The sequence below is a fragment of the Pogoniulus pusillus genome, unplaced genomic scaffold (genome assembly GCF_015220805.1).
Source record: "Pogoniulus pusillus isolate bPogPus1 unplaced genomic scaffold, bPogPus1.pri scaffold_63_arrow_ctg1, whole genome shotgun sequence".
Lineage (NCBI taxonomy): Eukaryota > Metazoa > Chordata > Aves > Piciformes > Lybiidae > Pogoniulus > Pogoniulus pusillus.
This window is the reverse complement of record NW_026974713.1, coordinates 404,024-427,768: the sequence shown is the minus strand read 5'-3', so window position 1 is coordinate 427,768 and position 23,745 is coordinate 404,024. Positions and strand designations below refer to the sequence as shown.

Genomic DNA, 23,745 nt, shown 5'->3' with positions numbered 1-23,745 from the left:
CTCTCCCTGCACTTTCTCAGCGGAGAGAGGACGGCTTGATTCTTAAAGTGACAGCTGCACATTTTTGTACCTTGCTGACTGTAGGTTGCTGCTGTAACTCTTGGGGATGTTTTTATCCTTCTGGTTGTGCTGGATCTTAGAGGTTACCGGATGCGATGTTAAGTGCTTGGTAATTGCAATGCTATATTGGAGTGAGAGTGCTAAGCCTGTGACTGGTCCTACCAGGGTGAAACTGATAACAATTTTTTTCCTTTTGGGGCTGACTGAGCTAAAGGTTTCTGTTTCTCTACATGCAGGGCTTCAGCGTTTTCTGTCTTTTTCCCCTTTTTTTAGGAACCTCACTGCTCAGTGTAATATTCCTTTTTAAAGCTTTTCCTTTGGGCTTCTTATTTTTTCTGTGTCTGGAATCGGTTCCAGGGGTCAAAATCTTTCCTTTATCAGCTTTCAGCATTCATATAGTTAAGGATTACAGAGTTACTGTAGGTATATTGTGGGATAATGTTTCCTGCTTAGGGTTTTTCTATGAAGGGTAAGAATCATGTGGAAACAGAACACAGCAACACAATGCAGAGAGGTAACATGGTTATGGTTTTGGCAAGGTTCCTATGACAAAGAGTTTTGGATCCTGGTTCATGCCAGCTTAGGCACTGGCTTTCTGTGGGACTGGCCTGTGACAGGTCACTGTGGCTGTACCATCACACTTGTGCAAGTTATAAGCTCACACATCACACTTTGCACCTGCTTGTGCTGATTGCACACCATGGGGCTCACAAAGCACACACACACAAAGGGAAAAAGAGGGCAAATGTGCTCGTCCTGGATCTCCCAAATGCCTCCTGTGCTCCCCAAGTACCCCCAGGGCCTGTGGGGTGCTTTCTTGCAGCTATATTTGGGTGAGGGGTGCCCAGGGTGGGGGGCAGCTCTGGTCCCAGCTGTCCCTGCAGCCTCTGTCCAGGCTGCAGCTGCCCAGAGCTGCTCCTTTGCCATCCTGCTGGGGGTGGGCACTCCCCAGCCTTCTGTCAGAAGTGCTGGGGGGGGCAATGTGGGGGTTGGGCTCAGCCCCCAGCTGCTGGCAGGCGCAGGAGCTCCCTGCTGCCATCCTGGCAGGGCTGCAGAGGCCAAGGTAGGCAGCTGGCCACAGGCTGGGCCCCAGCAGGACAGGGCAGGCTGTGGCTGGCAGGGGCAGAGCTGTGCAGGCTGCAGAGGCAGCAGCAGAAGGCCCCAGGCTGGCTCCAGGGGCTTTGTGTGTGCCAAGTGGAGCTGAAGCTGCTGAGAGCAGGCAGGAGAAGGCCTCAGGGACACGAGTGGGCACCTCCTGCTGCTCCAGCCCCAGGGGTTGCAGGGGCTTGCTGGGCAGAGGTGCCCACACTTGGCAGGTGGCAGCCTCTGCCTGCCCTGGGGCACGGAGCTGTGCCCTGCTCTCTGCAGGTGTCTCTGTGCCCCCCAGCTGGGCTCTGCCTTTGTCCCTGCCCTCAGCAAGCCCAAGCCCTGTGCCCAGTGTGCCCAGCTTGCCCTCAGCACCCCAGTGAGCCTCTGGTCCTTTGGGGTGCCAGGGGGTACCTGAGGGTGCCAGGGAGGCACTTGGAGGTCTGAGGCTGCTGTTGTGGCTTTCCTGGGGGCATTTTGGGCTGGGCCTTGCCTGATACTAGTTGTGCCAGGGTCCAGCATGGGGTGCCCGGGGAGGGGCACAAGAGGTCAGGTGAGGCTGTTTGGGGGTTCAGGGCTTCAGCCCTCCCCCCCAGTGCCAGTGCCTGCAGCTGGCAGTGCTGGGCCAGCAGCCAGGGGTGCTCCTGCCTGAGCCCCTGGGCCTGGCCCCACAGTGCCTGCTCCTCGTGCTGGGCCTTCTGCAGAGCTGTGCAGAGAGGTTGCGGAGGTGTCAGAACCCCCCAGAGCCACAGCCCCCCCCGAGCCCCACAGCCTCCCCCCTGGGCAGCCTGAGCCCAGGGCTCCCTCCCGCCCCTCCGGCGCCGAGCGCAAGGGGGCGCAGGTGCGGCAAGGCCCCGCCCAGAGCTGGCAGCCAGAGCCAATGGGAGGCGTGGGCAGAGCGGCCCCGCCCCCAAGGGCGCTGTGGGCTCCGGCCCCAGGGGCGTGAGCGCCATTTTGGCTGGTGCTGGGCAGCGTCGTGGGAGCGCTGGAGCAGAGGCTGTGGTGTGCGCGGGCAGCGCTGCGGTGAGAGAGCTGCGGGAGCGTGAGGGGTGGCGGGGGAGAGGAGCCGGGAGGGGCTGCGGGGCCTGGGGGAGCCGAGAGTGGCACCGGGAGGGGCTGCGGGGCCTGGGGGAGCCGAGAGTGGCACCGGGAGGGGCTGCGGGGCCTGGGGGAGCGGAGCGGGGCTGGGGCTGTGTGGGTCGGGCGTGGGTGAGAGGAGCGGGGCTGGGGCCGGGAGGGGCTGAGGGCGGCGGGAGCGGAGGCGGAAGTGTGTGGCAGGGCCCCGGGGCGGCGCGGGGCAGGGCGGGAGTTGGCGTTGGGGTGGGGCCGGCGCCATGGTGTGTGTGGTGCGGGGCAGGGGCAGGGGCAGGGCTGGGCGGGAGGGGCTGAGGCTGTGTGGGCAGGGAGGTTGTGGCGAGAGCTGTGCGGAGGTTCTGTGGAGCTGTGGGGAGTTTGTGCGAGGCTGTGAGGAGCTGGGGAGAGCTTTTGGCGCTTTGTGTTGCGGCTGTGTGCGGGGCTGAGGAGGCGCAGAGTGGTGCGAGTGTGTGTGAGGCTCCGGGCGAGAGGTTTGGGTGCGTGGTGAGGGGGTTTGGGCAGTGGCAGGGGCTTGGAAGGGCTTGTGCGGAGGGTTTGGTCAGCTGCAGGCGTTGGCAGCAGCTGGTGAGGCTTTGTGAGGCAGTTGTGAGGCTCGGGAGGGGTTTGTGAAGGCTGCTGGAGAGTGGCAGAGGCAGAAGCTGTGAGAGCTGTGCACAACCAGTTTGCAGGCGTTGGGCAGGGCCTGGAGTGAGGCTTTGGAGGGGATTTTGGTTCTATCTGGTCACTTTGAGTGACTTCTGAAGCTCTTCTGAAGGTTTCCAGGCCTTTTTCTGATATTTTTCAAAGATGTTTTCATGATTTTGAGTCCTTTAAAACTTTTCAAAGATTTTTTATGTTTTCATGATTTTGAGTCTTTTAAAATGTTTAGAAGATTTTTTTTTTTGCTTTGTGTTTGTTCAAATTGTTAATTTAAAAATATTTTTCTTATTTTCAAGCCTTTTAAATGATTTTTTGAAGATATTTTAAAAATTTCCAGCAAGTTTTAATGAGTTTTGAAGCTCTTTTGTCCAATTTCAGGCTTTTTTAATAGACTTTTGCAGCTGTTGTGGTCATTTTCAGGCCTTTTTGTGATGTTTGAAGAGGTTTTGATGATGTTGAAGTGGTTTGTACAAAGCAGTTTGAGTGCCATAAAACTGCTGAAAACCTTCATGCCTCAGAAAGGAGATTTTAAAGCCTCTTGGTGTTGCTTTATGATGTCCTAAGGCATTTGGAGGTTTTGAATCAGTTTGTGAGGGGGTTTGAGAGCTGCACAGAGATGTTGATGTCTTCTATTGCAGTTTGAGACCTGTTTGAGTGTGTTTGAAGAGTGCCAAAGAGATCAGTGAGCCTGGAGAGTTTCTGTTGAGCATTCCTTTCTGTGACTTGCTGAGAGTTGCTGGAGAGATTGTAATGAGATGTGAAGAATTGTGGATCAGCTCTGAAGGGATTTGTTGCCTTTTGAGGAAGTTTGAAGACCTTGTGTGGGGGTTGAGAGGTTTGTGGTGAGGTTTTAGAGGCCTTGAAGACATTTAAAGAGATGTTGATGATTTCCAGTGCAGTTTTAAGGCTGTTTCCAGCCTTTGTGAGGGCTGTGGAAGGCTTAAGGAGACCAAAAAAGTCCTTGAAGTCTCTACTGAAGGAGTTGGAAGAGTTGCAGAAAGGTTTTAATAACTTCTGGTGAGTTTTCTAAGCTGTTTTGGTGATTTTTCAGGCCTGTTGGAAGAGTTTGTCAAAGGCAGAACTCAGGCAGGTCTCTGCAGTGCTGTTGAGAGAGTTGAATGCATCCTGAGGTGTATTTAGAAGCTGGGAGGAGTTTTGAAGCTGTTAATGAGGCTTTAGAGGCCTTTAGGAGTTGTGAAGAGCTGTGGCTCTGGCCAGCAGCTGAAGTTGATCTCTTTGCTGTGTTCCATTGTCCCCAGCCTGCTTCTTCTTGGCTCCTTTGCTGTTGCTCAGCTTGACCTGTACAGTTTGTGCCCTTTGGCCGCATTGCTGGAATGGTTTGTGCTGGAGGGGCCCTTAAATGTCACCCAGTTGCAACTGTTTGCCATGTGCAGGGCCACCTGCCAGCAGCCCAGATTGCTGAAGGCCTCATCCAGCCTGGGCTTGAAGACCTCTAGGGAGGGGAACTCCCAGCCTCCCTGGGCAGGCTGCTGCAGTGTCTGCCCAGGCTGACTGTGTGGAATTTCTTCCTAGTGTCCAGTCTGAGTCTTCCCTCTTGCAGCCTCAATCCATTCTGCCTTATCAGTCCAGGCCCTTGTGCAAAGTCCCTGCCCAGCTTTCTTGCAGGCCTTTTCAGGTCCTTTTGTTGCATATGAAGCTGCTTCTTGAGGGATTGTTCTGGGTTTCAGAACTGGTATGTGTGGAACTGCCAAGTGCAGTCCTCCTTGGGCCAGGGAGTCCAGGAGGTGGAGCAGGAAGTGTCATCTGTGTTATTTCATTGCCATAATCCTGCATGCACTGCCCCTACAAAGTGGCTGCACTCTCAGTTTTCTTCTGCCTTTGCAGTGTGGACCTCATCTGTGCTCTGTGCAGGAGGTCTGCAGGCTGCCTTTGGCCTTGGCTGATCTCATTTTTTGCAGCTTCAATTTGTTTTGTTGTGGGGGAGGTAGAGAGGAGTGGTGGGGAGGGGTCACGGAGGCCTGGGGTTTGTCCTGATTTGGAGGGAGGTTTTGGAGAGCTTTGTCCTGAGGAGGTGTTTGTCGACCTGTGTCTGAGGTGGACTATGTCTGGGAAGCTTTGTCCTGAGGAGGTCTGTTGGAGAGTGGTGTCCAAGGCAGACTCTGGCCTTGTGTATCTCAGCTGCTGTTGTAGTGCTCTGTGCAGTTCCTGCTCTAAGTTGCCTTTGCACTGCCACTGGATTCCAGCCTGGTGTGGAGAGTTTGTGTTTAGCTGCTTTGAGAGGGTCTGAGGAGCCTGTGTGTGCTCTTGCAGGCAGAAGTGGAGAGCTGAAAGGGTTTAGCTTCTGCCAAGCTGATGGCACAGGAATCCCTAGCAATAAAAGCTGTCCTCTGCCTTGGGCTGCATCTCTGGAGTTGGTGTTTTTGGTGTGAAGCATGAGGGTTGTGGAGCTTGCTGCTGCTGTTGGAGTTGTTAGAATGAGAGCATAGTTTGGTGTGGCCAAAGGCTTGAAGCTGGCAGAGTGGAGCTGGTGGGTTGAGCAGTGGCAGGTGAGCACTGAGGCCTGTCCCTGAGCATGAGAGCTGCAGAGCTGTTGAGGAGCTGCAGGGTGAGGGAGTGAAGCAGTAGCCTGGGCAGGCTGTTGCAGTGCTTGATGGTGCAGTTTGTGTTTGGTGCCGGACTTGGCCAGATGGCATCGTGTTGGAAGGGCCCCTCAGAGGTGGTCTTGTGCAGCCCATGGCAGTGAGCAGGGCCAGGTGCTGCCAAAGCAGGCTCCTTGGGAGCACATGATCTGTGATGTGTACTGTGTGCAGGGCTGGAGCCTTGAGCACCTCCCTGGGCAGGCTGTTGCAGAGTGTCAGCAGCCTCCTTGTGCAGAACTTGCTCCTGCTGTGCAGCCTAACTCTGCCCTGCTCCAGTTGGAATGCACTGCCTGATGTCCTATCCCCACAGGCCCTTGTGCACAGTCCCTGCCCAGCCTGCCTGTAGGTGCCCTTGAGAAGTTGAGATGCAGGCTGCAAGGAGAGCCCAGAGCTGCTTTTGTTCAGGCTGAGCAGCTGCAGCTCTCTCAGCCTGTCTCTGTAGAAGAGGTGCTGGTGGCGAGTCAGAGCCAACGCCCCCCCGTGCTGGGCTTTGTTTCCCCTGTGTGTGCCAGGCTGAGGAAGTCGTAGCTGTGCTCCAGAGTGTCTGAGGTGTGCAGGCAGAGGTCATGGAGTGCTTTCTGAGCAGGCTGAGATCTTGTCCCCAGTTGTGAAGTCAAATGCTGTGTGCAGTGCCTGTGCTGTCTCTGCTGCAGTGGCTTTGTGCTGAGCTTTCCAGTGCTGAGCATCTCTCTTCTGAGCCTTGCTGTGTGCAGCTGGGAGCTGAGGGCAGTTGAATGGAGGCAGGAGGGATGGTCCTGAGCACTGGGAGAAGAGGGAGCTGCTGAAAGCTGCTGAGGAGTGTGAGCTGCTCCATTCTGCTGTAATGGCAGCCACTGGTGTTGGAGAGAGCTTTGTGCTTGGAGTGTGCTCTGGTGGTGTGCATGAGAGGTGGTCTGGGTCTGTGCAAAGGGAGCTGCCAAATGCTTGTCCATGTGAGGCCTGTTGTTGTGGGTGTTGTGTGTCCTGTGTTTGATGCTGGAGTCAGGGAATGGTTTGGCTTGGAGGGGACCTGAGGGATCCTCTAGTTGTGGGCAGGGCAACCTTGCACTGGAGCAGTCTGCTTGAGGCCTCATGTGGGCTGGCCTTGGAGCCCTGGAGGGAGTGTGTCAGGCACATGTGGAGTGATTTGTGTCAGGAAGGTGTGAGTTGAGCTGGCAGCTGTGGGCAGGAGGAAGATTGCCCTGTCTGCAGTAGGCTCTTTGTGCATGTTAGGCTGAGCCCTGCTGGGGATTTCCAGTGGTGTGTGTGGAGGCATTTGTGTGTTTGGGTTTGATGTGCTTCCAGCTGAGGGAGCCTGCAGAGTGTTTTCTGGTGCAGTTGCTGTAGAGCAGCAAGCAAGGCCCCAGGCAAAGCCCCAACAGGCTGTTAAAGCTGAGCCTGAGTGCATTTCCCTGCTGCAGCAGGCAGGAGGCAGCCATGTGCAGAGTGGGTGTCTGGGAGTTGTTGGGCTGCATCTTCTTAGGCCGAAAGATTTGCTGACAGCTTTCAGGCTGCTGTTCAGTTCCTCTCAAGGTTTCCTGCCCACAAAGAGAGTGAGGTCAGGTGGAGCCTTTGCTGTTTGCCTGCAGGCTGATAGCTGTGCAGAGCTTTTGTCCCCTGTGCTGTCAGGAGCACTGTGCCCTGCTGCTGTTGGTGTGGAGATGGAGAAATGGTGTGTGGAAGAAGAGCAGGGAGCATTGAGAGCAGGATGAGATGTCCAGAGTGTGCTTGTGGCTGAGGCCTTGCTTTTGATTTGAGTGCAGTGTTTGATTTGAATGGGGGCAGCCTGTCCTGAGTGGTTTTGTTGGGAAGAAGTCCTGAAGTTTCCTTTGGGGACCTTGAGAAGCAGAGCAAGAAATTGCAGCTGTGCTCTTTGCTGCCTGCTGAGCTGTCAAAGGCAGGAAATGATTGGTGAAAGTGGCTGCAGCAATTGCAGTGGTGTGCAAGGCTGAGCAGTGGTGTGGGCAGCAGAGCCAGGGCAGGATTGTGCCCCTGTCCTGGGCCCTGATGAGGCCGCAGGGTGAATGCTGGGGTCAGTGTTGAGGCAGTGAGTGGAAGAAGGTCGTTGAGGGCCTGGAGCAGGTGCAGAGAAGGACAAGAAAGCTGTGGAAGGGTGTGGAGGGCAGGGCTGTGGAGGAGCATCTGAGGGAGCTGAGGGTGTTGAGTGTGGAGAAGAGGAGGCTGAGGGGAGAGCTGATTGCCGTGTCCCTGAGAGGAGGTTGCAGTGAGGTGAGGTTGGTCTGTTCTTGCCAGTGTCAGGTGATGGAAGGGAGAGGAACTGGCCTGGAAGTGTGGCAGGGGAGGCTTAGGTTGGAGATGAGGGAGAATTTCTTTACAGCAAGAGTGTTGAGGGAGTGGAACAGGTTGCCCAGGGAGGTGGTGGATTCCCCAGCCCTGGAGGTGTTGAGGGCCAGTTTGGATGAGGCTTTGAGCAGCCTGGTCTGGTAGCAGGTGTCCCTGGCTATGGCAGGGGTTTGGAGCTCTCTGAGCTTTGGGTTCCCTTGCAGCCCAAACAATTCTGTGAATGCTTGGATCTGGACACTGAGCAGAAGTTCAGTGGAGTGAAACTGTAAATAAGCAATGTTGGAGAGCTGGGTGAGAGCTGTGTTAGGGCTGGGTTGGAGCTTGGCCCCTGCCTTGAAGGTAAAATTGGAGCTTCTATCAGATTGGAAGTTGCAGGAGAGTTGTTTTGGCCTGCAGCTGTGCCTTAGAGTTTGTGATGCTCAAGGGGCAGCTGTGAAGTAGCTGCTGCAGGAACTGAGCTGAACTGGAAGGCTGCAGTCCAGAAGGAAAATTTTCTGCCTCACAGGCCCTGGAATCATCTCCCAAGGGCAGTGTTGGATTCCCCTGGCCGGGGCAGCTGTAAGAGTGCTCTTGTCAGGGGCTGGTCCAGCTGATGGCAAGTGCGATGTCAGCTGGCAAGGTGGGAGCAGAAGGTCCTTGGGGTGCCTTCCAGGCTGGCATTCTGTGGGCACAGAGCTGTGTTGGACATGCTGATGGCAGCTGCAAAGCTCTTGAAGCCTTTGTGCAGAGTGCCAAAGACATGAGTGAGCCTGGAAAGTGACTGCAGAGTTCCCTGCTGAGAGCTTTTCCGAGCTGCCCAAGCATTTGTGTGAGTTTCTGCTGAGCTGGGAAGGGATTTGGGTTGTTTTTCCAGGCAGTTGGAAAGCTTTTTAAGCATTCTTCTTGTTCTGCTCCTCGTTGGCCTTGGCCTCTTCATTGTCACAGGCTCAGAGGATGTTAGGGGTTGGAAGGGACCCCAAGAGTCCAATCCCCCCTGCCAGAGAAGGACAATCCTATCTGACACAGATCACAGAGGAACACATCCAGAGAGGCCTTGAAAGTCTCCTGAGAAGGAGAGTCCACAGCCTCTCTGGGCAGCCTGTGGCAGTGCTCTGTGACCCTTGCAGTAAAGTTCCCCCTTGTGTTGAGGCAGAGCCTCCTGTGCTGCAGCTTACACCCATTGCTCCTTGTGCTATCCCAGGGAGAAGTGTCCCCCCCATCCTGGCAGCCTCCAGATACTTATTTATCCAATCCCCTCTGAGTCTTCTTTTCTCCAGACTAAGCAGCTCCAGATCCCTCAGCCTCTCCTCATCAGCCATGCCCTCCAGTCCCCTCATCCTCACAGCTCTCCCTTGGGCTCTAACCAGCAGATCCCTGTCCCTCTTCAACTGGGGAGCCCAAAACTGAACACAATATTCAAGATGAGGTCTCAGCAGGACAGAGTAGAGGTGGAGGAGAACCTCCCTTGATCTGCTGGACACACTCTGCCTAATCCACCCCAGGATGCCATTGTCCTTCTTGGCCAGCAGGGCACATTGCTGTGCCATGGGTAACTTGTTAGCCACCAGGACCCCCAGGTCCCTCTCCTTGGGGCTGCTGTCCAGCAGATCACCTCCCAGCCTGTACTGGTGCAAGTTATTATCCCTCCCCAGATGCAGGACTCTGCCCTTGTCCTTGTTGAACTTCACCTGGTTCCTCTGTGCCCAGCTCTCAGTCTGCCCAGGTCTCTCCTGATGGCAGCACAGCCTGCAGCTGTCTCAGCCAAGCCTCCCAGCTTGGTGTCAGCAGCAAACTTGCTGAGCAGCCTCTGTCTGTCTGTGCCCTCATCAGTGTCATTGATGAAGATGTTGACCAGGACTGTCCCCAGCACTGATCCCTGTGGGACACCACTGGTCACAGGTCTCCAGCTGGACCTAGCACCATTGCTCACCACCCTCTGCACTCTCTGTTGCAACCAGTTCCTAACCCACCTCACTGCCTGCTCTTCCATCCCACACTGCCTCAGCTTGCTCACTAAAATGTCATGGCAGACAGTGTCAAAGGCCTTGCTAAGGCCAAGGCAGACTCCATCCACTGCTCTCCCTGAATCTCCCCATTTGGTGATGGCATCATAGAATACTCTGAGGTTAGTGAAGCATGACTGCCCCTTGGTAAATCCATGCTGACTACTCCTGATAAGCTTCTTCTCTTCCAAAAGCCTTGAGTTGACCTCCAGCAGGAGCTGCTCCATCATTTTTGCAGGGCTGGAGGTGAGGCTGCCTGGTCTGTAGTTCCCTGGAACCTCTTTGTTGCCCTTTTTGAGGCCTGCAGTGCCATTGGCTCTGCTGCAGCCCTCAGGCACCTCTCCTGTCTGCCCTGATTTGGCAATGACGATGGAGAGTGGCAGAGCAATAACATCAGGCAGTTGTCTCAGCACCCTTGGGTGCATCTCATCAGGGCCCTTGGACATTTTGTATAACTGATCCCTAAGCCAGTGTGCACTGACCAGTGAGGGGCAGTCCCTCCTGTAGGCTTCCTCTCCTTCATCCAGACTCTGGAGTCCATAGGAGAGTTCAGCCTGAGGTGTAAAGAGTGAAGCCCAGAAGGCATTCAGCAGCTCTGCCTTCTCTGCACCTTCAGTTCTCAGGCTGCCTCCTGGTCCAGCACTGCCCCCACACCTTCCCTGTTCTTCCTTTTCCTGCTGATGGATTTGAAGAAGCCTTTCTTGTTCTGTTTTCCTTCCTTTGCCAGCTTCAGTTGCAAGAGGGCTTTGGCCTTCCTTGCTGCTTTGCTGCACACCCCAAGGCAGGCCTGTAGGAAAGCAGTCCTCCTGCAGCTGCTCTGTTTCCTCCTCTGCCTCTCCCTGGAGGCTGCCTTTAGAAGCATGGAACCATAGAATGGTTTGGGTTGGAAGGGACCTGCAGAGGTCATTGAGTCCAAGCCCCTGCAGTCAGCAGGGACATCCTGCACTAGATCAGGCTGCCCAGAGCCCTGTTGAGCCTCACCTTGAGTACATCCAGGGCTGGGACCTCAACTCCTTCATTGGGCACCCTGCAGTGTTGCAGCAGCCTCCTGGTGCAGAACTTGTTCCTGCCTTCTAATCTCCATCTGCTCTGCTCTGCAGCTACTGCCCTCCTGCTGTCCCTGCAGGCCTTTGGGAGCAGTCTCTCTGTAGCCGCCTTGTAGCCCCTTCTGGCCCTGGAAGGTCACTCTTAGGTCTGCCTGAAGCCTTCTCCAGCCTGTCCTCAGAGCTGAGCTGTTCCAAGCCCCTGATCATTCTCATGGCCTCCTCTGGACCCTGTCCATCAGGTCCATGTGGTTGCTGTGTTGAGGGCTCGAGGGCTGGATGCAGCAGTGCAGGTGAGCTGTCAGCAGAGCACAGTGTCAGAGTCTGCTCTCTGCTGTTGTTGCAGCCCAGGCTGCCATTGGCCTTGTGTGCTGCAGGCTCACACTGCCTGCTCCTGTCCAGCTCCTTGTCCCCCAGCACCCCACATCCTTTTCTTCAGCCCTGCTTTTTGTTGGCTCCTCCTCGAGGCTGTGCTGCTTGTGAGGCTTGTTGCAGCCCAGGTGCAGGAGCCTGCACTTGCTGTTGTTGAAGCTCAGGAGGTTCCCCTGGGCCACCCTTGTAGCTTGCCCACTTGAGCTCCCCCTTCTTCTTCTGCAGGGTGCTCTACTCTAGGTCCCTCTGCTGTGCCGTGCTGGTTGTGTGGCTGAGTCTGGGACCTTGTTGGGACCCTGGGGAGTCTGAGAGGGCAGAAAGTGAGTGCAGATGGGGTAATGGACGGGAGAGATGGAGGGTGAAGGCTGCAGGGGGTGGGAGGTCTTAGTTAAGGAGCTGTGTGGCTCTGTCTGGTTCCTACCTGCAAGGGTGGAGGCAGCAACTGAGGCTGGAAGCACAAAGAGGCAAAGCCTTTCTGGCTCAGGACAGTCCCCTGACACCTCCTGACATCCACCACTGCCCAAACAGGCCCTTGGGGTTCCTGCCCACATACCACACGCCATAGTCCATGTCAGGAGTCACCTGAGCTCTCACTCCCTCTGTCCCCTTTCATGAGTTCCTGTGCGAGGAGGTGATAGGGTCCCTCCCCACCCCTCATCTGCAACTCTTCCCCCTTGGCCTGTTGCTGCTTCTTTCTGTCCTCCATCTCCTCCTGGCCCTTAGTCTCAGGACCTTCCATGCTTGAGATCCTGCTGTCAGCCCAGTTCTTTAGATGCTTCCTCAGCCACAACATTTCCCACTCCACCCTTCCAACCCCAGCAGAGGTGGGGGACCCAGGGCCATGGGGCAGCAAGGACAGCAGGGCCATGGATGTGCTGTGAATGAGGGAAGGGTCTGGTATGGTCAGGCAGGAATTAGGCCTTGTTCCCCCAGAAAGGGCACAGGATCAAGGCCCAGCTGAAAAATGTATGTGCGGGAAATCATGGAATCAGGGTTGGAACGGACCCCAAGGACCATCCAGTGGCAACCCCTGTGCCATGGGCAGGGACACCCTACCCTAGATCAGGCTGCCCACAGCTTCATCCATCCTGTCCTTAAACCCTTCCAGGGATGGAGCCTCAACCCCCTCCCTGAGCAACCCGGTCCAGGCTCTCACCTTTCTCATGCTGCAGAACTTCTTCCTTATCTCCACTCTGACTCTCCAGCTCTGCTCCATCCTCCCCAGTCCTGTCACTCCCTGACATGGACAGGGACACCCTACCCTAGATCAGGCTGCCCATAGCCTGGTCCATCCTGGCCTTGAACCTTTCCAGGGATGGGGCCTCAGCCCCCTCCCTGAGGAACCTATTCCAGGGTCTCACCAGTCTGATGCTGCAGAACTTCCTCCTCACCTCCAGGCTGACTCTCCCCATCTCCAGCTTTGCTGCATCCCCCCCAGTCCCGTTACTCCCTGGCAGCCTAAAAAGTCCCTCCCCAGCTCTTTTGTAGCCCACTTCAGATCCTGGAAGGCCACAAGAAGGTCACCTGGGAGCCTCCTCTTCTCCAGCCTGCACAGTCCCCACTCTTTCAGTCTGTCCTCACAGCAGAGCTGCTGCAGCCCTCTGAGCATCCTCGTGGCCCTGCTCTGGACACACTCCAGCATCTCCACATCCCTCTTGTCCCAGGGGCCCCAGAACTGGCTGCAGTAGTCCAGGTGGGGTCTCAGCAGAGAGGGAGAATCACCTCTGTGGCCCTGCTGGCCACACTTCTCCTGCTGCATCCCAGGCTCTGTTTGTCTTTCTGGGCTGCAAGTGCACACTACTGGCTCATGTTGAGCCTGTCCTCCAGCAGCACCCCCAAGTCCCTCTTGTCAGGGCTGCTCCCCAGCCTGGCACTGCCCAGCCTGGATTGGTGCTTGGCATTGCCTGGTCCCAGCTGCAGGAGCCTGCACTTGGTCTTGTTGAACCTCCTGAGGTTGGCTTGAGCCCAGCTCTGCAGCCTGTCCATGTCCCACACCACAGCTTGGTGTGGTCAGCCCACTTGCTGAGGCTGCACTTAGTGCCTCTGCCCATGGCACCCAGAGAGATGTTGAAGAGAATCTGTCAGCATTTGAGGAGATGAAAGCAGTGAATTGTCCTGCACCTCTGCATGTCAGGGTTCAGGCAGATTTGAGCAGTCTGAAACAAGGAGAGCAGGAAGGGTAAGGTTAGGTTGTTCTGGTAAGGGAGCACAGCTGCAGGAGAAAAGAACCTTGAGTTGTCTGTAGCTGAGCTGCGTGAGGGGGATTGAGGGGGGCCGATGGGTGAGCTGTGCCTCTAGGCCTGTGGACAGCCCATGTTGTGCTGTGTGACCTGTCAGAATTGTACACCTTGTATTAGCCACTGTGTAAGCATCACTCTTAGCTTCCATAAGGGGCATCGACCTCTCCACCACGTTGGTGGGAGGTGATGTCAGAGTGGTTTCCCTGCAGGGACTCTGAGAGAGGAGCACACCTGGCACCTGGTGACCCCCGACGTGATTTCCCAGGACGAGGAAGAGTCTGGCAGCGGATGGCAGGAGGAAGCAGGGCTCTGGCCTGCTGGTGAAGGGAGCCAGGCCTACATTAGAGGTAGGGTAGTGGATCCAGAAATCATTAGGGGTGAGAAATGGGAAAGAGCTGCTGTGAAAACGTTAATGCAGCCTGTGTGAAGAAGGGAGGTGCCCCTGAAGGAGGGGGATTTAGTGCAGTTCCTGCTGTGGAGCCAAAGGAGGAGATATCTAAGAGACTTAAGGCAGCTGTTCAACAGTGGAGGTCTGGCAAAAGCAGGAGAAGCTTTATGGGGGTGGTAAGCATCGGGAGCAGGCTGTAAATCTGATGCTGGAGGAGGATCGGTGAGGAAGAAACAGTGGTGCAAAGCTTCTCTGAAGCTCTCTGTGAGAGATGTCCTTTGGGGCAGTCAGACTTTACAAAGCTATTTTTGCTGTGCCAAACCAACGATCGTTCAGCACCTGAGAAGCCAGGGCTCCAGAGGGAGCTGTAAATGTGCCCCTAAGGAGCAGACAGGGGAAAGAACTGCAAAGGCAGCAGCTAACAGATGGAATTTCACCCTAATCAGAGGCTTGTGTTGGTAGCTGCTGCTGAGCCGAATGCCATAGGAGTGCTAAGTGCTTCACTACCATCTCCTGAGGTGCCTGCGGCTCAATTCCACCTGCGCAGAGCTCACTTTTCGGCTGCAGAGATGGAGGGTTTGGAGCACAGAGGGGTGAGGTCGCAGGCCGAGGGAGGGGCCAGTTTGTTTCTTCATTTTCTTCTTTCTGGCAGTGTATCTTCTGTGGAGAAGCAGTGCTTCGTTCTTAAAGGGACAGAGTGCATTTGTGAGAGCCTTTTGCAGACTAAAATCCTGATGATGTTTTTAGCTTCTGATTGTAATAGATTTTAGAGCCTACTGGATAAGATCGTAAGTAGCTGTTCACTGTAATAGATTATCAGTAAGTTTTGGAGTCATTTTAGCAGGGTGATGGTGATAAGGCTTAGGTAGTTAAAATATGGCATGTTAAGTAATTGGTAGTTGCACTAATGGAGTATTATGGTAAGAGTTGTTTTGGTAAGTGTGTAAGTTAATGATTCTCTCTTTGTGATGGTTGATTTAAGGTTTTTTTTTTTCCTGGGCACCAGAGTGTTTTCAGAGAGCTCTGTGGAATGTGTCAGCCTCTTGGATTTCTTTGGTTTGTTTTTTTTTTCTCAGTACTGATTCAGTGTTTTTAATTTTTAGTTTATCAATTTCTAGCATTTATGTGGTTAAGACTAAGAGTTTGTGGTAGGGATATCATAGGGTATTTTTTCCTGTTTTTTTCTGTATCTCAAGATAACACTGTAGGATAGGGACAATGTAAAAACAAAACAAAAAGAGGGAGAGAGAAAGAGAGACAGAGGAAAACTTGAAAATTCTCTGGTTGCATCCCACAGAGAAATTCACCCTAGAGAAGGCCGAAGAGATTTGTTAGCCTAAGGAATGAAAGTGTTTGCATCCTTATATCTGTTCATGTATTTGTTTATGTGTGCTCACAGGTCTTTTGATTGGCTACCAGCTCATTATGTGCAGCCTGCTTTGGCAGTGAGCAGAAGTCTTGCTCAGATGGCTGTGGCAGGAAATTGAAATGTGTACTGAGATGTGGTTGTGTGCTCAGGCTTTGGTCACGCTTTGAGTTAGATATTTTGTTGGCCCTCTGTTATAAGGGCCAGAGCCACTCATTGTCAGAGATGGGGAGCAGCTGTTTCTGTTAGCAATGTTTAAGGTGCTGTGTTTGTTACCTTTCTGTGCAGGTCCCTGCACAAGAGGAGAAGCACTGCCTTCATTTTAAAAGGAAAAGAGGAATTGTGGGAATGAGGTCTACATGGATGGAGTCTGAACAAGCAGTGCTGTGATGTCCATGGGTCCACTTGTCAGCTGTGGATATTGTTACTCTGTAGGCACTGCAGTTACAAGGGTAGAGGAGTGTAAATAGATTTGAACAGAATCTGCACTGGCAGTGCCCAGTTTGTCAAGACAGCATAGAAAATTGGACACTAGAGTGTTGAGTTGGCCTCTCTTCTAGGCCGTGTGGGAGAGGGAGAGACACCAGTCTTACACCAATGTAATTAGGCCTTGTCCCCCCCAAAAGGGCACAGGATCAGGACCCAGCTGAGAAATGTATGTGCAGGAAATCATAGAATTAGTCAGGGTTGGAAGGGGCCACAAGGACCATCCAGTGCTAACCCCCCTGCCATGGTCAGGGACACCCCACCGTAGCTCTGTCTATCCACAGCCTCATCCATCCTGGCCTTAAGCCCCTCCAGGGATGGGGCCTCAACCCCCTCCCTGAGCAACCCATTCCAGGCTCCCACCACTCTCATGCTGCCGAACTTCCTCCTCACCTCCAGTCTGACTCTCCCCACCTCCAGCTCCATCCCATGCTGTGATTGAGAGATGTGGAGAGCAGCTTGATGCAAGTTCTGTTTTTTGATCTTTCAGCACCTTAACATACAAGCTGAAAGATTGTGCCACATCCTAATTGGTCATTAAGACAGACCTCAGTACATACCTCATGGAGACAGACCTCGTACGTTAGCAGCTGGATAAGCCAAGGTTAACGAAACCACAGGCTCATGTTCCGCATAGCTCTATCTGCTGCAACAGTCCTTAAGGTCATCTCGACCCTCTGTTAACTCAGGACTTTTCCTCTTCATACCTTCTGCACCTGTGGCTTATGGTCTGGTACGTCAGCACTAACAGTCCTACCATTCCCAACGTTTCCCCCTTTGTGTTGTACAAAAAGTATCCTTGCAGAGCCTTCTGTCACCTTCTGCATACACTGCAACAAGCATGTTGAAAAGGGGTTCTCCGGGGATGCAGTAGCTGAGCAGAGAGCTCTGTCCTGTTCCATTAGCAAGGGTGATCCAAACATGAGTTTTGTGCAAAGAAAAGGGGAAGGGCAGAAGAAAGGTTTATTTTTTTTACAAGTACAGAGGATGCATAATACAAAATTCCCTTCTGGGAGTGACATTTTGCCAGGGACTCCACTTGCAGTGTGAAGGCTCAGTCCTCAGTGTTCGACAGGCCCTCTCGATGTGGCCGTGCGCTCTTCGCCGCAAGCCACCGGCTCCTTTTTCTGTGGAGACACAAGCATCCCCTTTGCCCCACGTTATTGATGGATGCAGGCCTACAGTTCTCCCAGCTTCTAAGTCAGGAACCATAACAGGAGGCTTCTCCTTTTTCTCAGAGGAGTCGTTGGCATTGCAGTGCCTGATGATCAGGGGAGTATTGTCCATGAGGGAACAGTTTAAAGAAGTAAAAGTGTGCAAGGCCTTTTGTAGTCTTTCTTCTGGGGTGGCTGCCCCCATTCTCCCTTTCTGCTGTCACAAGAGATGTTTAAGTGTTGGATGGGCACGTTCAATCATCGATTGCCCTGTGGGGGAATGAGGGATGCCTGTAACATGAGTAGTCCCCCAAGTGGATAAAAATGTTTGAGCCTTTTCAGGTGCAATGCACAAAGCAGCTTTAACAACAGTGCACATGACAAGGGCCACAGCTTTCTCCATGATCTCTGGGTACTGTGCTGCCACAAGGAGATCATCCATGTAATGATATAGCAAATCTTCAGGTATTTCCTTTGGTACTATGCTGAGAGCCCTAGCCACATAGCACTGACAAATCCTAGGGCTGTTTTTCATCCCTTGAGGCAGTACAACCCACTGCTGTCTTTGCCACGGGGCTTGCATGTTCGTACTTGGAACCGAGAAAGCAAATTTAGGAGCAGCATCTGGATGCAGTGGAATGTTGAGAAAACTATCCTTAAGGTCAATAATAGTCAAATGCCAATGTCTCAGGATCATAGGTGGGGAGGGGAGGGCAGGTTGTGAAGCCCCCATAGGTTCCATCACATTGTTAATTTTCCTGAGCTCATGGAGCAAGTGCCACTTGCCTGATTGTTTTTTAATAACAAAGAGAGGGGAATTCTACGGGCTCATGGAAGGAACAATGTGACCCTTGTTAGCTTCTTCTCTGCCAGCCTGCCAAGGCCACTTTTAAGAGCTACTGCCTTTAGAATATGAAACAAAAGCTATGCCCTGTACCTTACTTCTGGACTTTCTGTTAAGCTCAGTGCGTTTGTGAAATGCTGTGGGGCTGCAAATACCCATGAACCATGAGGACTGTTTGCTGCTCCTGGCAGTTCTGATAAAGGTCTTCCCAGGAATGCCTCAAGATGCAGTTCCACAGTGCCACTTTCTATGCCATATTGACAAATTGGACACTGCCAGTGCAAATCCTGATCAAATCTATTCACACTTCCCCACCCTTTGTAACTGCAGTGCCTACAGTGCAACAATATCCACGGCTGACAAGTGGAGCTGTGGGTGTTGCAGCACTGCTTGTTCAGACTCCATCCATACAGACCTCGTTCCCACAATTGCTGTTTTTGTTTTAAGCTGAAGGCAGCATTTCTCATCTTTTGCAGGGCCCTTTGCAAACAGGTAACACCCACAGTGCTTTAAACACTGCTAGCAAAACAGTTGTTCCCCATCTTTGCCAGTGAGTGGGTTTGGCCCTAATAACAGAGGTCGAACGAAATACCCAACTCAAAGCGTGACCATAACCTGTACACCAGCCATATCTTATGTACATTTCTGTGCACAGCCATCTGAGCAAGGTTTCTGCTCACTGCCAAAAAACTTGTGTGTGATGATTTGGGCTCACTGCCCCTCCACACTTTGGAAACCACCCAGACTGGAGTCAGCTGGCTCTGGAAATTGAATGAAGCTTATTATTGACAGCTTAGCAGAATGTGCAAGCAGATATTTGCAGTCTGTACAGGTATATACAGAAATAGACAAGGTAAAAGGTAATACAGAAACACAACAGCCCTCCCAGAAACCTGAGTCCCCAGGAGGGGCTCCCAACCACCCCTTCACCTTCCCCCTACCCCTCTAAACCTTGCTTCAGTCCCAAGGAAGAAGAGAGGTTCAGCCAGGGGGTTAGGAAGCAATGTGGATTAGTCAGAGAAAGGGAGGGTGAGGTTAGAGAGATGCAGCTCAGAGCTCCCCAGCAGGAGTAGTGTCTTATCTATGTTTTGATTCCTGTTCTTATCCATCTCAGCAAGCCTATGAGGGAAGTAGGCGTCACCATTGTTCTCTTTTCACAGCCTGTAATCTAATTTCTTCTCACCAAAACACTCTAGCTTCAAACTAGCACATTCTGAACATCAGAAGCTGATATCCATCAAACAATCCCAAGCCCATTCATTCTCTAGGCCAACAAATCCATTGGCCTCCTCTAGGGTGAATTTCTCTGTGATGTAATCAACGAATTGTTGAATTTTCCCTCTCCCTCTTTCTCTAATTTTTTTACATGAACCTTATCCTGTAATGCTACCTTGATAGAAGAAAAAAACACAAAGAAAAAATATCCTCTGCTACCCCTATATCCTATACTATCCCTGTCATAAACTCTTGGCCCTAACTATATTGTTTATCAACTTAAAAAATATATCAACTAAAGGAAACGAAACCTTTAAATTATTACTGAGGAAAAGCAAAGAAAACCAAGAAAATCTCAGATCCCTGGAGCTGCTGGAAAATACTCTGATACCCAAACCAAGAAAAGAACCTTAAATCACAGCTCATGCACTGACAAAACAACTCTTGCTGTATTATTCCGTTATATTAACTATTGAACATGTTCAGCTATCAGGTGCTTAGCATACTCTCTTTTAATTACTGACTCTAATTTAATTAAGTGTCATGGAGGGGGATTCTGCCACTTACACCAGTTGTGGCAAAGGGGAGAAATTAATTAATGCGAGAACATATTTATAAAAGACCATATATTTATTCCAATATTTCCATTCTCACCACCCTCAACCACTGAACTGTAATATTAATATTTGTTCTACACTGTTGTGAAGACATTATGGGAATATATATATCAAAGTTTAACTATTGTAACAACTAGCATACATTCAAACTATTAACAGAGAGTTTTCCCCAGGGCTTAATGCCCCTTGGGGTCATATACTACTTGTCCAGCAAGGGTGGGCTAAAAGCTGTTTTTCTGCTCTATGGCAGAGGCAATAGAAATTAAAGAAATTGCAGAGGCATTCAAGTGTTTTCTCACCATTCTGATTAATCAATAATCCCCCTCCGGGGCTACATCACAGCCCATGCCTAGTGTCCAATTCATCAGGGTCTCTGCCTGTGGACTTTGAGGCTGGAATCCTCTGACTTCAGGGGAAATTACAGTCTCTGCCCTTATGCTGCTGGCTCCTTCTGGATGCTGTGTCCAGGGAATTCATAGGCAGGAGCTCCATGTGCAGAGGCAGGATTCCATGCAGTCTGAGCACAGGTCTAATGCTGGCTATTGAGACTGATCGAAGGCAGACAAGTGGGTCTGCTCCTGGCAGCTTGTGGCAGTGGCGCACACCAGGCAGTCCTAGAAAGGCAGGCATAAAGGTGCAAGGAAGTATGCAGGCAGGAGGCAAGCAAGCAATGTGGCAGAGCCACAAGTAATGTGGGGCAGACTGCACGTGAGCCTGTGCACCCCTATTATTAAATGTGGGCCAAGAGTTAATGGTCTCATTGGCCACTTGAATGACCAATCCGATTGGCTGTCAGCCAAACCTTACCATATTAGGCAAACCCCACAGGCCTGGAGTCCAACTATGGGAATCACATGGGTCCAGCACTAGGCACTCATGAGCTGAGTGTGTGGGGACTTACACAATCAGGTGTCCTGGGCAACTGACTTTATGGCCCGAGTCTGTTGTGATCCTATTTGCTCGATTACCCCTGACATGGGCAGAGACACATGTCCAGGCAGAGCAGGCATAAATAAGCCTGCTTTCGGGCCTACAGGCCCTCCACAACACTGTCTGCTGGTGTTTGTGTGCTGGGCCAGGAGCTGAGTCTGCACTTGTTCAGCAGCCCTACCTGGCTGCTGTGCCCATGGTGCTGGTCTTGGGAGCTGGTTGCTCCAAGCCCCATCTCTGCTGCATGGTCCTGGGCAGTGCTGAGCCATGCCTTGCAGGTCAGTCCTCTCTTCTGGGGCCTTTGGTTGTGTCTGGCAGGGACTGTGTCCTCTCTGCAGCAGCCCTGTCCCTCTGTGCTGAGAAAGAGCAGAGTTTGCAGAGCTGCCCCTGGGAAGGGCCCATCAGGTAAAGAACCCAGACTGGGGTCCAACAGCAGGACTCCAGGCTGTTGTTGATCCATGTGGTACATCCCAACCCCCTGCAGAGCCTCCTACCCCCCACATTTGACTGCCACTGGGGCTGTGAGGGACATCCTCTGCTGTAGGAGTCTGGGGGCCCCCCAGTCAGGTTGGAGTCAGTTGTTTGGGAGGAGGTTGTGTTTGGGTCTGGGATGTGCAGTGTGGGCGGGAGAGGGTTGGAGGTTGTTTGGTCTTCCTGGGTGAGCATTGCTGCCTCTTGTCTGCAGCAGGAGGGATCAAAGAGCAGGGCCTGGAGCAGAAACCTGCCTGCCGACAGCCCAGGGCTGGCAAACAAGGGGCTGGGATCACTTTGTAAGGACCAGAGCGTCTCCGCTCCCCCAGCACCAGCACCTAGGATCTCAGCACAGGCATTGGAGATCTGCCCCCTCTGTGTGGAAAGAAGTGAGGGTTTGAGGGCCAACCTGCGTTCTTTGCCTCAGCTGAATGTTGGTTGTTGGGAGGTGTCAGAAGCTGTATTGTCCCAGGCAGGATGTCAAGGTTTGAGGTGCTGAGGTCAGGTGCTTCCATTTTCCCTAGGTAAGAGCAGTGACCTCGTGCTCCACTAACATGGCCTCAGAGAAGGACCTAGACAAGAGCTGGGAAGAGAAGCAGTGCCGAGAGAGTAAGATGGAGCAGACCAAGTGCAGCCTGAAGAATGAGGAGAAAGATCTCAAGACAGAGAATGATAATGAGGGGAATGATGACTGTGATGATGTTGAGTATGAGGATGATGTTCAGGGTGAAGATGACCATGATGAGGAGGAGGAATATGAAGAAGAGATTGAGTTGCTCTCAGCCCCCTCTATGCCAGTCAAGCAGCTGCCTCAGTGTCCTGAGTGTGGGCAGAGCTTCAAAGGGCACTACAGGTTGATTGAACACCGCCGAAGCCACACGGGCGAGAAGCCCTTCAGCTGTGCTGACTGTGACAGGAGATTCACAGAGCGCTCCAGTCGCATTGTCCACCGCCGAACCCACACGGGCGAGAAACCCTTCAGCTGTGCTGACTGTGACAAGAGATTCATGAGGCGCTCAAACCTCCTTGTCCACCGCCGAACCCACACGGGCGAGAAGCCCTTCAGCTGTGCTGACTGTGACAGGAGATTCATGAGGCGCTCAAACCTCATTGCCCACCGCCTAACCCACACGGGCGAGAAGCCCTTCATCTGTGCTGACTGTGACATGAGATTCACACAGCTCTCAAACCTCATTGTCCACCGCCGAACCCACACGGGCGAGAAGCCCTTCAGCTGTGCTGACTGCAACAAGAGTTTCACTCACAAGTCTGATCTCACCCAGCACGGCAGTGTGCACACCACTGAGAAGTCCTTCAGCTGTGGGGACTGTGGAAAGACCTTCAAACGCAGCTCCACTCTCACCATCCACCGCCGCATGCACACCAGAGAGCACCTGTACCCCTGTGCAGAGTGCAGCAAGAGCTTCACCACGAGCTCACAGTTGATCCAGCACAGACTCATCCACAGTGGTGAGAAACCCTACAGCTGCAGGGACTGTGGCAAGACCTTCACCCGGAGCTATCACCTCACCCAGCACCGTGGTGTCCACAGTGGTGAGAAGCCCTTCACCTGCTCTGACTGCAGCAAGAGCTTCACCTGCAGCTCTGCCCTCACCAAGCACCATTGTGTCCACAGCAGTGAGAAGCCCTTCAGCTGCTCTGACTGCGTGTGATGGTTTAGGCTCTTACCTGCCCCCCCCCCACTTTGTATTTTCCCCAGCTAACTCAGAAGGGACTCCAGGAATATAAATGAAGCTATTTGTTTTACAGCAGCAAATATACAAGCAGCTATTTACAATATATACAGTTATATACAGCAATATACAAAGGATAAACAATACAGAAGCACAACTCCCCTCCCAGAAACCTGAGTCCCCAGGAGGGGCTCTCAAACCACCCCAACACCTCCCCTTGCCCTCTCAACCTTACCCCAGTTCTCAGAAAGAAGAGAGGTGCAGCCAAGAGGTTAGGGAGCAAGGTAAGTGGCAGCAAGGTTAATGAGATGCAGCTTCGTCAAAGCCCAGAAGCAAAGTGAGAGACAAAATGGAGAATACTATCAAATGTTTTCTTCTTCTTCCCAGAACTCTCAGCGTGACTGTGAGAGAAGTTGACATCACCATTGTTTTCATTTTTCACAGCCCATTATCTAGTTCTTTTACCAAAACATTCCAGCTTGCTTCAAACTAGCACACTGCGGCAAGAGCTTCACCTGTAGCTCTGCCCTGACCCAGCACCGTCGTGTCCACAGTGGTGAGAAGCCTTCACCTGCTCTGACTGTGGCAAGAGCTTCACCCGCAGACACACTCTCACTTCCCACCACTGTACCCACACTGGCGACCAAGCCATGCTGCAGGGCAAGCACAAATAGTCCCAGCCCGGGTCTGTGGGAGTTATTGCACCCTCACCCTGAGAAGGCCTTTCCAGCAGATTGAACCAAAATCTCCTCTTTTCCAGATGCATTTCTCAGAGGCTGGGGGCTCCAGCAGGAACCAACACCTCCTGCCCTGTTGAGCACCAATCAGTGCTGCTGAGAATCATGGCAGTGCTGAGTCAGCACAGCCAGAGCTGCTGTTGGAGCTGGGCTGAGCTGTGCAGGGATTTGTCTGGTTCTTTCCCCCTATGCTTTGTGTGTCCCTGGGGTAAAGCCCCTCCTGCCCCGTGCCCAGGTGTGTCAATAAAAGCCCACAGTGACCCAAATCCTGTCTTTTGGCTTTTATTTTGGTGCTTGCTGCCCACAGTGCCCAAATGTTGGGGGCATTTGTTCCCTAGGGTCTGGAGGCCTGTTCCCAGATTGGGGAGGTCAAAGAGAGGTTCTTGGGGGAGTCTTAAGAGTCTCTTGCTGAGAGTAGTCTCAGGGACATCACAGAGGGTTTT

General features: G+C 52.8%; 2 protein-coding genes and 1 long non-coding RNA gene across 3 annotated transcripts in view; 2 read left to right on the top strand and 1 right to left on the bottom strand.

Moving 5' to 3' along the window:
- The window catches only part of LOC135174398 (gastrula zinc finger protein XlCGF26.1-like), a 147,839-nt gene extending 124,271 nt beyond the window's left edge, over positions 1 to 23,568 (top strand). Inside the window, exons 5-6 of the mRNA XM_064141677.1 lie at positions 21,725 to 22,441; positions 23,137 to 23,568. Coding sequence (XP_063997747.1) covers positions 21,725 to 22,441; positions 23,137 to 23,239 — 820 coding nt within the window. The 3' untranslated portion in view covers positions 23,240 to 23,568. The remainder of the gene's footprint in view (positions 1 to 21,724; positions 22,442 to 23,136) is intronic.
- LOC135174396 (zinc finger protein 850-like) overlaps positions 1 to 23,745 on the bottom strand; it is a 393,382-nt gene that overhangs the window by 152,688 nt on the left and 216,949 nt on the right.
- On the top strand, positions 1,909 to 21,360 carry LOC135174411 (uncharacterized). The gene is made up of 4 exons (XR_010301881.1): positions 1,909 to 2,169; positions 13,610 to 13,747; positions 14,441 to 14,576; positions 21,086 to 21,360. It is a non-coding gene; the product is annotated as an uncharacterized LOC135174411 (long non-coding RNA).